General features: G+C 41.7%; 1 protein-coding gene across 1 annotated transcript in view; it reads left to right on the plus strand.

Moving 5' to 3' along the window:
* The window catches only part of LOC8035413 (venom metalloproteinase antarease-like TtrivMP_A), a 37,841-nt gene extending 28,024 nt beyond the window's left edge, over positions 1 to 9,817 (plus strand). Inside the window, exons 12-14 of the mRNA XM_040218964.1 lie at positions 5,466 to 5,607; positions 5,689 to 5,823; positions 9,735 to 9,817. Coding sequence (XP_040074898.1) covers positions 5,466 to 5,607; positions 5,689 to 5,823; positions 9,735 to 9,809 — 352 coding nt within the window. The 3' untranslated portion in view covers positions 9,810 to 9,817. The remainder of the gene's footprint in view (positions 1 to 5,465; positions 5,608 to 5,688; positions 5,824 to 9,734) is intronic.
* The last annotated feature ends 8,831 nt before the right edge of the window (positions 9,818 to 18,648 follow it).

Below are 18,648 nucleotides of genomic sequence, written 5' to 3' on the forward strand. Positions count from 1 at the left end.
CGAGATAACGATGACAATTAAAAAAATCTACTAAGTAAAATATAAAAATTGAGGACCAGGCCTCGTGGAAACATTAGTCTTTACTCACAACCAAACACTTAGTTGTAACAGTAGAATGTACTGCCTTATGTAGAATATTATTATCTCCAATAGCCTTCTCGTGAAAGCCTTTCGAAAGTAAGAGACAATAGCAACGAATCGTAACTAAATCAGTTTGCGACCTATGATTCGGTAGTAAATATTTTAAACAAATTTCGCCGCACAATTTTAATCATTCCAAGTTTAGTTAATGGGAACGAGTACCAACTAATTGAACCAAATTTAAGTACGAGACTGCGGAAGAAACGCACCAAAGAAAAGAATGAAGTAAACGTACGTTATCCTCGAGCAGTGTTTTCCACGTTCCTAAAAAAAAAATGGAACGAAAGCTCGTTCCTCGCTCCTCCTGATTTTTGGAACGCGTTTCCGTTACAAGTTCCATGAGTGAAAAGGGAACTCGTTCCCGTTACAGTTAAAAAATGGAACGTATCGTTACATATACGTTGTATTTGTATTTTTCTGATTACCATATTTAATTGGATCAAGCAAAGACCATCAAATGGTAACATACGAATTTGTATGTAGTGATGGAAAGATACCCAGGAGAAGAAAACCAGCGGAACCAGGGTTTTATTTCTTGATATAATCAAGTTTAAAATCTCAGTTTTTAACCACATTCATGTTTGTGGTGGACGATCCAGATGAGCCAAATGTACTGTTACCCCACATTCCACGAGCGTTTTATAACAACGTCACACGTTTCAATCGAACAAAGTCAATTGTTAGAACTTAACAACAGTTGTTTCTTAACCTTGCTGTCCTGAAGACAAACAAGTGAAGGAGAGGACAGGGGTTTTGGAAGGTCAGTCTTTAAAATGACAAGTACTTCTTCGTGAAGGTTGGATTTGTTGTTCAGTTTGAACGTGCGGGACAAGGGGAGAAGAAATAAAGATTATTTTTTGTAAATCTTTTAAGTGACCAACATACAGGATACAAGGGTGCGTTCGATGTCTGGTGACCTGTGATTCTGTTGTAACTGTAGGTCTCTTGATGGAAGTTCAGAAATGAATGTACTCCGCCTAAGATTTCTGGGTGTATGAGTATACGTGGAAGCAAAGAAAGTTGCTGAGTTTAAAACGTTCCTCTTTTTGTGTACTCTCCTGCGACTAAAAGTTATGTTTTTGGTCGCGCAGTCTCGGGCGCTCAAAAAAGAATCAATGTCCACTAGCTCTCCTACACCCGACTGTTACCAAGCGAGGACCACACAAGACAAACCCTAAAATAAATGGCCAAAAAGTTAACGAGTTAAAAGCGATATGTTCGTAACGATATTGCTTTTATACTTGTAAAATTTCCCTCTTAGAAATAAAATAAAAATTTCCCCACTGTACGAAAAAAAGGAACGCCATTGCTCTTTCCGTTCCAGTTCCACTGACAGAAAATGTAACGGCGGTGTTCCTTCGATCCTTCTAAAAGGAACGCGTTCCAGGAACGCCGTTCATTGGAACGCCGTTTGGTACAACACTGTCCTTGAGTGTCCATTCCCAACTTTTTTATTTCTTTATCGAAGCATAGAAATATTCGCAGTAAATGGAAGAGCTCCGTCAATTAAGACGCCAAGGTCTGTGGTCGGAGACACACAATCTATTTTATTGCCCTCCATCACATATGTGAACAAAACATGTCCCATTTTCTTGATAAAGCAATTAATTTTGTTTTTCCTGGATTCGAAATTAAAGCGTTTTCGCACACCACTCAAAAATCGAATCAATATCAGTTTGCATTAAAGTACAATCAGAATATTTCGAACATTAAAAAATTTGATATCGTCAGAAAAAAAGTACATTCAAATGGCCTACGTACGATACTGAAGCGTTTAGTTTTGAGTCTAAAGTACAGGGAAAAGATATGTCCCCCTCCTGGATTATTTAAAAAGGTTCTACTGTTTTTATTTTCTTGGGGGCGCGCTCACGCGTGCCGTAGCGGCGCCGTTTTCAATCTTATTTTTATTTCATTGTAAGAATGGTGAAACAAGTGGTGCACGAGACCGCTACAATAATACATTGTTTTCAAACAAAACAAACAATATTGGTCCCAGATTCGACCCCTGGGGTACACCAGAAGTCGATACAAAACACTTCGAAAAGGACTGGCAAACACGAACAGTGTTACCGCGTAAGAGAAGTATAAATCATAAACCATTCATAAAGCTTAGGCAGAGGCCATAGAAAGAAAGATTGCAAATGACTAAATGGTAATATACACGGTCAAAGGCCTTTGACGCGCCTTAATATACTGCATCAAGTTGGCCTCTGTGTATGACTGTGGGCACAAAGGATGCTAAGAAATGTTTGTATTGTAGCGTATAGGGTTTTTAGCTTAGCGCAAGAACGTCCGAAGCTGTTTTGCCAAAACATTTTTTTTAAACTTTCAATGATTGTAAACGTCTATCAATCTTGTATGCGTGTCCCGCTAGAGCACAAGAGACACTGAACTGAACGTACCAGATGTTCAATCCAGTCTTCTTATACATACGATTACAGTACGTTTTTATACAAAACAGGCCCTTTAGCTCCCTTGTGAACCTTCTAGGACTCTGAGACTTCCGTGAATTCTGATTCGGAATATTATCCCTCACTGCATTATGTACCACCAAAGTCAATGTGGTATTGGCCGATTAAGCGTTTTGGTTCAATAATCTGTGAGACCATTTGAAATTAGCAAAACTATCGTAAAACTTGTAATTGTCCCCATTGCAAGAGCGAAACGGGGAAAACTGAGGACGAGCATGGGGCCTACATGACACGCAAAACGGAACTACAAAGGGAGCATGATATGCATCAACAGGCACCAATGGCAAAACAACTGACACAGTCAACTCTCTGGGAGCATTTGATAAGCATAAATCAAGGACATCACCATCTGTATTTTGGCTCAGTGGACCCATAAAAAGTTGTAAAAGAATGTGACCATGATGCCAATTTCCTCGAAGTAACACTATTTAAATGCGACGCCGTTTAATTAAACCAATCAATACCACAAATATTAAAATCATCATATATTTTGCCCTGTATACTGAAATATCAACAACGATACCGAGAGTTCCAAAATGGCCTATATATTAAAACGTTCAGGTAAATAATATTTTGAAATTAAATAGTCTAACCGATCACAGGCAGGTGTTTCTACCCAAACGCACTCAGCTTTAATTTTTAGATCTGCTTCTCGAAGCAATTTTACTACTCAGTCAGCGGCTATCAAAACACCAAGTCAAACGTTTTGCCCTGTATTCGCATAATCCCGATCTCTTCGGTGAAGGACATAAATTCAAGAGAAGTATTCAACGATTCATATTATGTAAGACAAGCCATTTCTAATTTTCTAAATCAGATGAAAGAATATTCCTCATCCGTTCAACTCCTTCGATCTTAGGCCACAAACATTTTAATAAAAGAAGGAACCTCGAGCGTATATGCATCATCGTTTATGTTTGCTGTCTCAGGTAGATATAAGAGAGCTCTGTCAAGTTCCCCGTAAAACTGTTAAAAATGTTATCCCTTCATTCATCAGATGAGTTTAGAAGACTCATAAGAGAGTCTTTAATGCAAGTTTAAAAGGAGTTATATACGTAAAGACAGGGGACGGGACAACACATCTTTCAACTTTCAACAAACAAGACCATTTGTTTGTTGAAGGTTGAAAGATGTGTTGCCCCGCCTACCAGCGCGCTCACTAACAAGTGTACAGTCTTTAATACTTCGCATTCTTCTTAACATAATTCTTAAACAGCATTCTGCACAAGTCACATTCTTAGTTGAGTCTGCTAGTATGACGCTAAAAGCGATTGCTTCTACCTAGATAAAATTACAGGTGCAAACATTTTTGGATACTGTCAGTAATACTCTATGAAGCGTTCTGATTTACGAAATGCATTAGTTTGCGTAGCTGCGTTTTTATTTCATTTCCCGAGAAAGAAAATAATAAAAAAACACAAGCGCATTGCTTTTCCATTGCCTAATTTAAACATTTAAAGTTAAAGATGAAAAACAAAGCGCGGAATGGCAAAAAAAAAAAAAAAACACGTTTTCCGTCTAATTCTCGTCAAATTATGATGCACTCTGGAAAACCAGCCTTCTGCGTAAAGTCCTTATTTCAAACACTTTTTGTTCGCATTCCGCTCATTCAAAAGCATGTGGGAAGCAACTCAGCATGCACCTCGTGTGGCTGCGCCGCAGTGTTCGTCCGCAGCAAGAAGGCCGTCTGTTTTCATCTCCGTCACCATGGCAACGAATGGCGAATGACCTTTTCGGACGGCGCGTGTATCACTGGAGAGCATGGTAACCCACGCCACCACCTGCGTTCACGCCACTTCGTGGCGACAGTCAGCGGCTGCTCATTACAAAACTATTAAACTTTGGCTTGCAGACAGCGTTCGGAAAATCGGCGTTTGTTGCATGGTGACGGCGATAAAAGCAGACGGCATTTATATGTCGCGGAAGAACATTGGTGCGGTGATACGAGCTGCGTGCTGAGGCCCTTCCCGCATGCTTTTCAATAGGCTGAGCGCGAACAAAAAATGTTCGAAATAAGGACTTATCGCAGAAGGCTAGTTTCCTCCAGCGCCTCAAAAATTGAGAAGCCTTACACGAAAAACATGTTTTTAGACCGGAGTTTGGAGATAGGCCTTTTTTTCACAACAAAGTGGGTCTAAAGTTTTAATGTGACAAAGTTTATTTGTACAATGATGACCCAGATGTTAAAAAATAAAGTAGATTTGATAGGCCCCAAGAAAGTGAAGAATACGAATAGACCAGAAGAAAACGCACACTTGTGAAATGGGAAAGTGACGTAAAGTACTGGAACATAAACATGGTGGGCGATGTAAAGATTTAAACCTTATTAATACAAAACTCGACCAGGCTGGTTCGTAATCATCAATACAAACAGCCGTCCGCAGTATTCTTCATATACTTTACCCTCGCACAAGTGGGGATCTTAAATAGGCAAAGAAAAAGCGCGAGTTTTAACAAAACGACATAAAATAAAAAATTCAATGCTGTTAAATTTATAGATGATGTTGTTTTTTTGTAACTAAAAAAACTTTATTATACGTTATTTTTGTGTGGCCTCAATAATGCGGAATTCACGTATTAAAAATATCATGTTATATAAAAAAATTCTCATGTATAATATTCTACTGCATGGAGGAGGATTGATGCCATCGTTTACAATTATTTACATCCCTCCTCAAAAACAGTTTATTTTCGTGTTTTTTTTGTGCTGCATTCTTCAACAACATCTTTTAATAGATGAACTTCCCATTGACAAAATATGTAACATGTATTTTGCAATGACCTACCTGTTCTTTGCATTTCGCGTCCTCTGTTACGTGTTTGGTTTTCAAAGCAAACAAATATTTCTTCCAGGGACCCGCACACCACGTGTTTTAATAATGCTCCGCAGAGGCATAATAAACCTTTAAAGTACGACGAAATTAGAGATAAAGCAGTATCAGCACAGACGTTTTGTGAGTTAAAACACCCTGGAAAAAACGTCACATATCTCCAGGTACTTCTCTCAATAGCTTTAAGTTTTGACAACTGAGAGAAAAAATAGTCCCGGTAATAATAACCGCCGTGCTTTTTCTAGTCATATAACGGATCTCAATATTATGACCTGATGCGCTGTGACATTATATGCTCATGGTCGGATGGACACCTTTCGTATCTCGCCTTTTATGATGCTCCTGATAACACTCCTTGTTACGAGGAAGACCATTCATTGGTGAGTTTCTTTCAACTGTGAATTCCTGGAACTTATACGAAAGACCCTAAAACATGACATAACACCGTTTCATCCCAAGTCAAACTGCAGTTGACGGAGCGAGGCGATGGTGCAATGAAGCAGTGCCAAAAGTGCAAAGTTATGGAACTTGTCGTGCTTGTGCGTACCATATACCACATGCTAAACCAGTGTATCCTGTACTATAAAAGGCCAGCTGAACTTAGGAAAATATACTATAGAGAGAAAAAGAGTCAGGCATGCCGCTGGACTACCAAGTGTAGTTTAATACTTCCTCTTTTTGAACCTTGACTTGACCAGCGATATGCCTGTCTCTTTTTCTCTCTATATTCCATTTTGCTAAATTCAGCTGGCTTTGTATAGTAATATGCACCAACAAGCTCAACTACAGTCTGGTACCAGTCTATCACAAGGAACACGCCATGACCTTGCACATTTATTTTATCTGTCTGTGTTCGTACGTCTTCGAGCCATTCACTGCGCCCTGACTTGCGATGAGAAGAATAGTAGTTCGTATTGAGTCAACTGTATAGCTTAGGGCAAAAACGGGCTTGGTCAATGTTCCGCAGGCTTTCTAATTTTCGATTCGTTGTTTAGTGTTTTCATCGGCTAATGCCTCAACTCAGTGGCTTAGCAGTGATAATCAGATTCTCGCAAGTCACCACGCCCTAAATTTCTTAAGTGTTTGGCGGTGTATGGTAAATTTGGGCTACTAGCGAAGATAAGCCGGCGCACAGGTAATTACATTTCATATTCTGAGGATAGTGGAAGGAGCATATCGTGTCCTCGGAGAGATAATGTATCGCAGTCCTTTCGGAAGGTGACCCTATAAGTACGGGCACTTGACGTCCTCGTTTGTCGTTCCGCTCGTATTGGCTGACAACGAATTTCACATGACGTCTTTTTTGCGCAACACTCTAAAAATTGAGCGACTTGCCGTAGTGGCAGCTGCAGCTTTAAAAACATTAAATACTCCAATCTGCGTTTTTTACTGAGGTAAAAAATGTGTTGTCCTCTTTTCTTTTTGTAATTTATTTAAAGCCCAAAGGAATGTATGCTCTCGAGTAATACGCGCACCGTTTATGAACAGAGCCTGCGCAACCACATTTTCGGCGGAGCACGATAGACAGATAAAACCTGGAAACTTAAAAAAACGAACATAATGTCTCCGCAGATCACGTAAAATATGATCTGAGCACATAAAAAAAGTTTCGCGGAAAATCGTCTATTTCTTTTGTATCGCTGTTAATTGCTTGTTGGTTATTCGGCCCTCGAATTTCCCCTGCCCTTCGTTTTTATAGAGAAGATCCGCCTATAGTCACAGACAGAATAAGAACGGCAGGGTGTGTCTTAGGAGCGCCTGGCCTCCAGCGAGCGCTCCGCGCCTTCCGCCGTCCTTTGGCTGCCAGCTCTCGAGATGCACGAAACGCCTAAGCGTTGTCGAGGGCAAGAAGCTCTCGCTGGAGGCGGGACATATGAAGTTCCACTTGCCGTTCTCACCCTGTCAATGACTAAAGAACGCCGCAGTCTGTTGAGGGTTGAGAATAGCATGACTAGGCCATCCCACGAAGCACTCTGCTCGTCATGATTGGAGGCTTCCTCCTCTCCACCATTTGTTCTGCTAAAGTGGAAAGAATCAACGAATAGTGGACGCGCTTCATGGGAGGGGCTTGTACTGCGATTCTTAACTTGGCAACAGACTAGACGACATCCTCGCTTGCGTTCTAGAGAGTGAGGAGGTATCGCGGATTTACAACACCGCCTAGAAAACAAGACCGTGGTGCTGCCATTTTTGAGTCATCGGCGAAGGCCGACACTGTACACAGATTGGAAAGGAGTGCTGCTTCAGCGCTGGGCTTCGAGTCAAGCCTGAGACGAACGTTGCCGCAATCATCATGTCCAATCTGTGACCAGAGTTGGCTTTTGCTGATGACGACGTCTCATTCAGTACTAAGGTTTTGTTGTCTAGGAGGTGTTGGGGCTTCTTACCCTCCAGGACGCACTTTACGATGAACCGCGGAGCGTGCTACGAGTCACCGGAACCCATCCGATGCTGTGTGAGTATCACGTGACCTTTGAGAGTCACGTCATACGTTCACAGCGTTCGAATGGCTGGTACAAGCACGTAGTGTGTGCTGCGGTCCATCGTAAGGTGAAAAGGAGCATATAGGGTTGTTCTTCTCCACTAAAAAAAAAAAAATAAGAATAGTTATGCAAGAATGGGAAGCACCGAACATGTCGAGCACAAACTACTACCTCGCAGAACTATACCTCACAAATATTGACGTCCCGTAAAGTCAGTTTCTAAAATTCCCCGCTAGAACTAGCGCGTGAATTTGCGTGACCCTCCTTCATGACGCTGCTCCGTGACGGTTCCTCGTGACTGCTCTTCATGACGATGTTTTCATTAAATTTGACTCATAAAACAAGTTGCGTGTTAACAAAACAAAAACAACGATAAAGAGCACGATGCTTCCTATCCGGCCTCTGCCTTCCGGGGGAGAAGGTGCCGACAAGGCCTCTTGTAGGCAGGATCAAGTTTAGTGAACAAATAATAGGCATTTTACTTAAAGCATAAATTTACAGTGTAGAACGCAATGTCTTTCTCTAGGTGTGCTTCATGGGAAGGCATAGCCGCTGGCATCTTAAAACACGCTGGGCGTGTCATATTGTGTTCACGCTACTTGCTTCATAATTCGTTCCTTGGCGTTCTTCTCAGCTAATGTTGTAATGTCATTTTACTACGGGGCGTTAACAAGGCATTTAAAACGTGTCACTCCTTGGGTTTCTTGCCTGTTCTTGACTATTATAGACGCGCGAGCCTTGTCTACAAACACTGCATCTATTACGTGTTAGTAAAAAGGTGAGAAGGAACAAGTATAGGGTGCCTGAAACACCGAGGCTGGATCTAAAATTGGCCATAAATATAGGTGCCTCCTCGTGGCAACCTAAAAGTTTCGTCAAGGGTGCAATTTACAGGTGGGTTTTACCTTGTAAAATTACAAGGCGTACCTCTCATTCTGTAAAAAAACAGGGCAAAAAAAAAAACTTGACAGGGACAACGGCGGACGCCGACGCAGACGACCGAGTAGAGTGGTCGGGTGTGTTTGGCGCACGTACTGATAGATGGCACTATCGAGGCTACTTACGACGACCGCGGTTTGGTAAGATGAACATAATATTTTTGTAATGTAACTTTGGTTTACAGATAAAACGGAAAATGATAGCAATACTTAAGTAACAAAAAAAAAAACGCGGTTGCATAATGACGCCACGCTTGCTGCCAATGGATTATCGTTTCCGCGTCGTCTGCTTTCTTTCGCTGGTCGGCTGCACCTTCCGACGCTGCTCCCGACGCTATCTATCAGTACGTGCATCAAACGCGCCCCGCCACTCGACCTGCACCGCTGTCCGCCGCTGAATCTGGCAAGTTTTTTGAACCTATTTTTTAGAGAAAGCGAGCCACAATTTGTAATTTCTCAAGGTAATACCCACCTGTAAAATACAACCTTGACGAAAATATTAAATCGCTGCGTTCAGACGCCGATATTTACGGTCCATTTTAGATCAAGTCTCGGTATTTTTAGACATTCTATATATCATGGTGAAACTTCTCATCGCCTCAAATAAGAGCGTAGATGCTTGTTCTTTTTTTTTTTTTTGCGTACGCACGCTTACACAGACAAACAAAACGTTCATGTAGGGTGTTTTCGCCTAAGTGTTTTAATCTCTCAGGCGGTCGATGTAAATAACATTTAAATTTTATTTTACAAAGATTTTCTTGCTCTTAGCCCCATACTGTGCAAGGTCTGTGGTTTAACTCCCGTATTCAATGTCGAAACACTTGCCGCTCGTCTGCCTTACAAAATCAAAACTTGATTTTTATTTTCCAGGTCTGCATTAACAAAGACTGCAGTGTAATTCCCACTGACTTGAAGACATTCACAGCAATTCCCAAAGAAGCATAACCTTCCCGTAAAATATATATCTTGCTATAGGCTGATAACTTGCTGGAAAGAAAATATAATTTGTTGGTGCCTCAACCTTTTGCGTTGTTATTATATGGTCCCACACTCACTTTTGAACATGCATCTATTGCTTCATTCACCGCAAGACATATATATGACAGAAATGAAAGTGAATAAACAAGACTGAAATTAAACTAAACTTTACATTTGTTGAAACTTATAGGAATTGAACAATGTCGAGCGTTAAAAAGCATGATACATGTGTTCAAGCACAGAAAGCCGAAAACTGGCTAGTAAAGGACTGCGGGTGGGTAAAACGTTGGCATAAAAGATATTGGTGGAAGCCCGGGGGGTGCCATTTTTTAAATTAATGGTCCTGCCTAGATGTAGCAAAATACATTTCAATCAGCCTCCTGCGAAGTGTTCATTCTTGTAAAACGTTTCGTGGTACAATATGGCGGAAATTTTGTAGGGGCGCCGAATTAAAAAAAAAGGGTGATTACATTACAGGTGATGAAAGTAACCCCTTGTTTATATTAAGAACCAATCTCAAGCAGGGCCTAATTTTACCGGGTGTGTTTTTTTTTTTTCAGTCCGTCAATATATATATATATATTTTTTTTTATTTGCTTTTGAGACATTTTAGTTGTGGAGTCCATTTGATGGCAATATAGCGGCCTCAAGAAAAGAAGCGAACAGGGTAATGTTAGCTAAAAGACTCATACTGTTTTATTAACTTATCAAACTTTCGTTTTTACATATTCTTTTTTTTCTTGGGGGGGGGGGGGGGGGCGGGCAGCTTATTTTGCTTAGAAATGAATGTTATAAAGATCGATACGTGTCATAAGATTAAAAAAAAGTCGAAGTGGGGCTTATGTTGTGATAAATGCTACCCATGCACACGGCTTCAAAGCGAAACTGAGCCGGCAAAAAGCACCAGTGAATTCCTCTGCCTTCTGTCGACTCTGCACGAAATCCGGCTTTAATAGCACTGCTCGTTCGCTGCTTAATTTCAGTTTGACGCCGTGTATAAGGGTGACATTTACCACATTGAAGTCGATATTAAATTTTCCCAATAGAATATGGCCCCAAAATGTACTTTTAAGCTCTTTATAAAACCTTTTTTAGTTAATTAGTTGTCTAATTTACCTGTTCCGCCCCTTCATATATAAAAATGATCGGTCATATAGCCTGGCTTTGACCAATTAAAGTCAAACAAAATTGTGCATTTCCAATCATTGGTAAAAACGAAATTCGGAAGGCCATGCATTGTTTTGTTTGTTTTTTTATTTGGAGGGAAAAACAGCGACGAAATTCAAATCATGGTTGAAGGCTGTTCTTGCGGAATCAGCGTCATCATTTTCCACTATAAGTTATGAATTTAGAAATTCAAGCGTGGCCGCATGGGCAAAAGTGTTGAACCAAGTTCGGGACGTCCAACAACAGCTGTCATACCCGAAATTGTGGACAAAATAATTGCGTGGTCTTACTGGATCACGGAATAAATGTCTGTGAACTTCGGAAAGCGGTGGCTATTTCTTCGGAACGAGCAATTCATAATTTACACAATAAACTAGGTTTGAAAACATGAAAGCCGTTTACAAATATGTGTAATGCGAAATTAGAGTGCAGCTCTTGGGGAGGAGGAGGGGAGGGCATGCCCCTCCGCACACTCCCCTCCTCCTAATTCTCCTGCTAAAGTTATTTTGCGAACAAATTTTCCGCTGAACTTGGCGAAAAAAAGTTCCCCGCTAAATATAGCGGGAAACTTTCCCCGCTAAATTGGGGGGGGGGGGGGGGGTTAAGTTTACCCGCTAAGTTTAGCGGTGAAATTGACGTCACGTGAACTCAACACCAATTCAGTTTCCCCGCTAAATTTAGCGGGGAAAACGACGTCTCATGACATCGTGTCACGTCACCCATATACAATTTCAGTTTCTCCACTAGATTTAGCGGGAAAATTCACGTCACGTGAACTCAACACCAATTCGAATTCTCGCTAAATTTAGCGGTGTGGTTGCGCCGATGCCGACGGCAACGCCGCAAAACACGGAAACAAACGTTACAAAAACTGCCTTAAAAAAACGTATACAAGGCGAGTGCACTATTTGCTCAATCCCAAGAAAAAAACGATGTTGAGCCCGAACCTCAGCCGATATTTAGAAGTAATAAAAAATCCAGTTCATTTCAAAACATTACTTGTGACCATAAATTAGATCTGGATTCACCAAAGCACCACATAAACTAAAATGCAATCAAAACAATGGACTAAACGCAGTGAGTTGGTTCCGAAGAAGGTAAAACCATTTCAGTCGGCTGGAAAGGGGATAGCATCAGATCGCTGGAACGCCAAGAAAATTTTGCAAATAAATTACCTTCTTTTTGCAAAATAATAGGTAATTTACAAAATGAACAGCAGCAGGTTTCAGGACCGTGCTGTAGGGTTGCTTCAGGCAGCATGAACCCTAAAAAAGTGCTTGAAATTCTTTGACAGCACTTGGAATCTTCTGAAGCGCTGAGTGTCCCCCGCGCGCTGCATAATGCCTAAGGGTTAGCTTGCGTTTAGCCCCAGTATAGCCTTGTGACCATCTTCTACGACAAAAACTTCACATATGTAGTGGCGTTTGCAACGGTCACCTTCTGGCACGTTGCTCCAAAGTTCCTTATGAATCCTCATGTGTACGCTCGCAGAGCGGAGCTACTATGCTTTGATGTTTCTTGCGCTCGGAGCTTTCTGCACACAGAAGACGGAAACAGGCTGACTAGCGATCCGATGTCAACTTTTAAAAGAACATCTGGATGCGAAACTTGAGTCTTGATTACCCGTTCGTTGCGGTTTCCGCTTCCACCACCTATCTCGAGGACGTCAAAGTCATCGTCGACGTCACTTCTGCTTAGTTCGCCAACGACCGTCAAGCCAGGAGAGCAAGTCGGGAAGTGATTCATTTTTGTGCATGAGTTGCATTTTTCCGTAAGCGGGGCCACCATCGGACTTCGTGTTGCCGATTGCACAGCCTGCAGCGTAGTTGCTTCCAGCTTTTCTGGCCAATGTTGCTGCGATGTGAAGCCGCTTGTTGTGAAAAATCATCGATACGGTCGGGACCCTTATTCCAGACTTTGTTTGCAGCTCTAAGTTTTCTAGATTTTGCGCACATCTTCTTCCTTTATCAAAGTCAGGCCATTTTCCCAAATCATTTTCTCACGAAGCTTCAAATTATTTGTGAAAAACACAATATGGTTTCTAATAATTGACTCGCGCAGTTCGCCGAAGTTGCACTGGGCGGCTTGCTTTTTCAGGTCTCGAACAAACGTTTCGCAGGGTTAGCCTTCGGCCTGCCTTCTGGATCGAAATACATAGCGTTCATGCACTTCGTTGCTCACCTCGGCACACTGCCTCTTCAACTGCCTGCAGCATTACCATACCGGCTGCAGCCGATACCGGGGCGCTCGATGAAACCTGTCTGCCCGAAGAATACTCCACGGTGTGTGTCCCCTTCCCAGTACTAAAGCTGTCTCCGAGCTCCGAGCCTCAGCGGGATTTTTTTCACGAGACACCATGCCTGGAGTTTTATAGACTGTGCATGTTTGTGGCCACATGGCTGAAGGAGGACGCGTCGTTAGCTGCGACAACTTCACACTGTTTCTGGTGACAGACTCCCGGTAGGCTTCTGCCTTTAAAGGGGTACTCCGCCGATTTTTGAGCTACCTCAACTAACTATATTTTCTGACTCCCCGGCCTTTACCCTTTCTGGTATGCTATTTAGCATCGTAAAATTCATAACAGTTATTGCGAAATCGGCAAATGAAAATCATGCAAAAACAAACATTCAAATATACCCGCCCTTTTCAGGGCCGTGACGTCATTGGAAGGTCAGCTTGCCAGTCGGGCGAGCAGTCTAAAAAATAGAATATGTCAATCATTTGTTCCGTGATGGAGCGCGGGGACTGGAGCGAGCTTCCAAAGCATTCATTTGACACCATGAAACTGCTTCAAATCAGTTGGGAACAAATTCTACAGTCCAAAGAGTGAACCCCTGCACTTCCAATGACGTCCCTTTTTCATTGTTGCCAGTAGAGACTTTCAGTTTGAAAAACACGGTGAGGACCAAAATTGTAAATTCAATAACTTCGTGAAAAAAAATTATTTTGACCTAATATTTGGGATACTATTTTGGCGATGTTGTTTGGCGAGTTTAGCAAAATTTCAAGCAAATCGGGGACCATGAAGAAATCGGCGGACTTCCCCTTTAACTACTCTCGCTAAGTGCAAAAATGACAGGAGGACACTTAATACCGCTTACGTTTAGGACTGCGAAAGCATTCGTATACATAGCTTTGTAATGCAGTGAATAGACAATGAATTGCAGTTATTATAATGTACTGCTAGAACATGGCCACCGAGCGCGGTGAATGTGTTGTAAAGACCAATTATCGGAATCTGTTGCAAGAACATCACCACTGTATGCACTCAACGAAAGGCGGATCCAAATTATTGGCATTTATAATAATAATAATAAGAATAAAAATTGGAAATTTAAAAGTAATAATTAATAATAATTGTAATAAAACTAATTGTCTTAATTTTGTTTGATATTTTTAAACAGGAGACAAAGCTATATCAGCAGCTTGACGGTAGCCCAGGCCCCTTACAGCACAAGACTCCGAAAACTGATAAAATAAAAAAAAGTGGTATGTCCCTCCGCCGGTACAATAAAAATATAATTTCCAGGAACAGAGAATTATGCAGCAAAGTATAAATAAGCATACATGATAAAAAAGTAGCGCAGAAAAGACGGGACACAGAAGAAGCAAAACACAGGACGAGCGCTAACTTGCAAATAAAAAGTTTTAAATAAACAATTCCACCGAGCAAACAACTATCGCGCACAGACACGTGGCACAACGTCACAAATTTTTCTTGATAAATAAAGACGATACCGCGTCCATACGAAGAAAATGGCAAAGTTATCTTCATAATTAAAGACGGCAATGGAGACAATGGTGTGGATCATGCATGTGCGCTACGCAATAAATAGCATCATGACGTAACAGGAGGGCGCATGAGCTGCATTAAAACAAACCCCAATAAGGAAACAGCCTGTACTCTACGCAACCAAAAAACAAAAGGCCTAAACTGTACTGTTAAAATCGCTCTCCTTTTATATTGAAGGGACATCGAAAAGGGTATTTATGCTCGCCGACGATTTTAGTTGAACGTGACATATGAGAGCCCAACTAACCAGAAAAGAATTTGCGGCTCGAAATTCGATTTCTTTCCCTCCAAAAACTGCCGATCGAGAACTGGCCCGTTTGAGTCGCGCTCACCTTCTTCCCCCTGGTCACAGGCTATTTTCTAAGGTTTAGAAACAACCACCAACTATAATCAAAGTCGTTGGAGGCACACACTCGATATTAAAAAAAAAACAAAAAACGTCGGAGGCACACACTCGATATTAAAAAAAAAAAAAATATGAAACCAATTTTTGTGGCTTCTAAACAGCTGCAAACACGTTGATTGAAAAAAGAAGCTGCACGGAGAACTGGAATCATTCTGTGTGCTCAATGCGTAAATCTCAACATGGCGTCGTTTCGCGTATCGTGGGACTCGCGGGCTGGACGGCGATGGCAGTGGACGACGGGCGTGGGACCTCTACTTCAGAGCTGTTGTTCCTGGTAGTGGCGAATTATGTCTTTCTTTGAAATAAATTTCGAGCCGATCAAAGGAATTGGTATTCTTACCGTACGACACGCCCGACCACCAAGCTGATTTGCATGAAGACGTCACCGAGCCGTCGCCCCTTTCTCGTGGCTGAACACATCGCTCGCGCAAACGTCAAGCACGAAATGCGTACTTCGAGTTGAATATGCACGCGTATGATTTCTTTACTAGGTGCGAATGTGGCTAATGCCTGGTGCTACCCGAGTTTGAGCCGGAAGTGCCTGTGCTGGAGTGAAATCAGCAGCAAACTTTCCCTCCTACAGTCGACCGGCTGCCTTATACGAAGGGTTCCCCCAGTAGCTCAGTGGAAATATGCCCGCTTCGCACGCAGCAGATCCAGGCTCAATCCCGAGTGTGGGCGTACCGTTTTTCCTTTTTCGTGAAACATTATGCGATATTTAAATTAATCTTTTTACAATTATTACAATTATCACTGAAAAAAAAAACGTTGTGGACTGGACGTCGCTGAACTAAATGGTATAGGATTTCCTTTTTGACACCTGCGAACTCAATATAGTCACTTTCCACAAAATACAAGCGGCATATAAATCGGGTAGCGTCCGCTTTCCGCGGCGCCCGTAAATGTTCTACATGAATTGCAGCCAGCCATTGATCGCGACCTGTTGATCTTTCGGAAACTTGCACAGACTCTGCCGCACAATGTCACTTTCGGATGCAGGACATGTGAGGCTGCTCTTCACGCAACATCTTGAGGCTATTCTTTTCGGAACCGATCACGGGAATTTACCACGGCCAATCACTATACTCATTTTCAACTGTTCAATGTACCAAACAATTCATCTTGAAGTGCAGAACAGCGAACGGAACAAACATAACTGCAAAGGAATCGCACGTCAAACAGTTCCCGCAACACATGTCGTCTGCTGTGCGCGGCAAAAAAATAAAAATTAATAAATAAATAAATAAAAAGCACACTGTCGGGTTTAGCCACTTGACTTCCCAGCACCCACTCTTTCCTTTATACTTTTCGAATGTCCGTGCGCAGGTTTCGGTTTCAGTTTCGAACAGTTGCGTTTTTCGGCTTTAATATAAATATGCGTGGCTCTAGCGAAATATTGCTTGGGTAGTCTTCCGACAACCACAATAAATCGCCGGGCAAAAAGTAAAAAAAAAAAATGGCGGGTGTTAGTGTTTATTTAAATGAACAGATGCGACGCTAATCCACATTGCTCAGAAAATATACATTTATGACAATATTGTTTCCTACCTAAGCATAAAGGAAGAACAAAACTTACAAAAATCCCCCTGCCGCTGAAACAAGCCCAGTGAATGCTGTTAATTGCCTGCGTGTGCAAGTTACTGAAATTCGCTGTAGCAACATGGCCGATGGGTGCGGTGAATATACTGTGAAGGCCATTTGTTGGTATTTTCCACTGGAACATAGAGAGTGGATGCAGTGAATAGACGGTGAAGCCAGTTATCGAAATTTGTTGCATAAACATGACCGACTGAAGCAGTGAATAGGCGTCGAATGTCAATTATTGGCTTTTTCCATTGTTACATGGCCGATGAATGTGATGAGGATCCGGTGAATTTCGGTTATTGGCAAGCACTGTGATTGCCCAGCCTACGAATCCAACACATCTCCGTTGCTGGCCATGACTGGTAATACACCGTATTTGCCGGTGCGGACAATTGCCACTCTTACCCAATATTAGCGGACACCGGGCGATGATAATTTGCTACTTGGGATAGAGAAGCACAAACCTGTGCAGGCAGAAAAGTAGTTGTTTTAGTGAACAAAAGTTCAAAACCCAGTCTCGGGGTTTTTGTCGAAATGTGTAGTTGTTTTATTTCTTTCCCGCCTGCTAGCTGATACGATCATAGAGAAAATAAGTTATTTTTTGGATTTTAAAATAAATTATAGAAAAAGATGAGCTTTTAAAGTAGCTATTTGTGAAACATATAAGCGCATATTCTATACAAACGCCTTTCATAGACGTGGCTTGCACGTGAGGTTATCGCGCACATGCTTCTGGTCATTCCCACATCTTCCTGCGAGAAAGAAAGCTTTCCGGGGTGCGAAGTGCATGCTGCAGAAGGTTCGCCCTCAGCAGCTAGGCCACCAAAATGGCATACGATGAGACGTCAGTACAAGCCACGTATTATTAAAGCCTCGTGACGGCAAATCAGACCTACACCCATACATGATGCGCGGTATCGGAATGCGTAATTGCCACCGACACTTTCTAAAAGCACGAAAGAGCTGCTGGGAGTTCAACGACCTGATAATTACGCAACGCGCACAATATACAGTCAGTTGCAATTGTAGTATGCCGGATGTAAATGTGATGCACGCTACTGACGGAACAAAGAAGGTGATTGCCCTTTCAAGCTGCTTACAGCCACCTGCTCTAAGAGTTAAAATCAGTGAATTATTCTTGTTTTCATTTCATTCCCAGAAACAAGTACTTGCTGGTAGAATGGCGAAAACATTCGTTATTTTTGCCGTAATTCTACATTGCGTCATCCTTCAAGAATGTATTTGCACTGCCCGTAAGTATTTGTTTTAAAGAAAACATTAGCGTTTATCACTGCCTACCTTGTCCGTTTACTACACAGTCCATCGCGGACAATATGTATACAAACAGATAAGCAACGCAGAATTATGAAAACTAATCTTCATGCTTCGCTTGAGCTGTTCTAAACCGGATGCTAATGGAAAAACAGATTCTCCAATTAGAATGCAATTAATTGCACCTCGCTGTGTTTGGAGATTTGTGTTTGTCCTCTGTCCCCCTTGTTCCCCTTCTCCAGGGATTATTTTCATCATGATTCTCCAATTGTTTTCTTCAAAGTCTGTGGACCGTAATTTCAGATAAATATTTTCACATGTGGGATGTTTTTTTTTTTAAATTCATATGGCAAAACGGAAAGATCTAACATCTTTTCAAAAACCTACTTCACTCTGTGGCACGTGCTTGTCGACATCCTAGACGAGTCACTTGATATTTCTATCAAATATTGATGTTTTTGCTCCTAATTCTCTGCTTTGATATATTAATATAGTGTTTATATTGATATTGTAAATAAACACTACATTTTATCACAGTGTTGCCTGAAATCTTAATTGCGGTTTATGACCAACCTATGGATAAA

Source organism: Ixodes scapularis, unplaced genomic scaffold, assembly GCF_016920785.2.
Source record: "Ixodes scapularis isolate PalLabHiFi unplaced genomic scaffold, ASM1692078v2 PGA_scaffold4__175_contigs__length_147842914, whole genome shotgun sequence".
Taxonomy (NCBI): Eukaryota; Metazoa; Arthropoda; class Arachnida; order Ixodida; family Ixodidae; genus Ixodes; species Ixodes scapularis.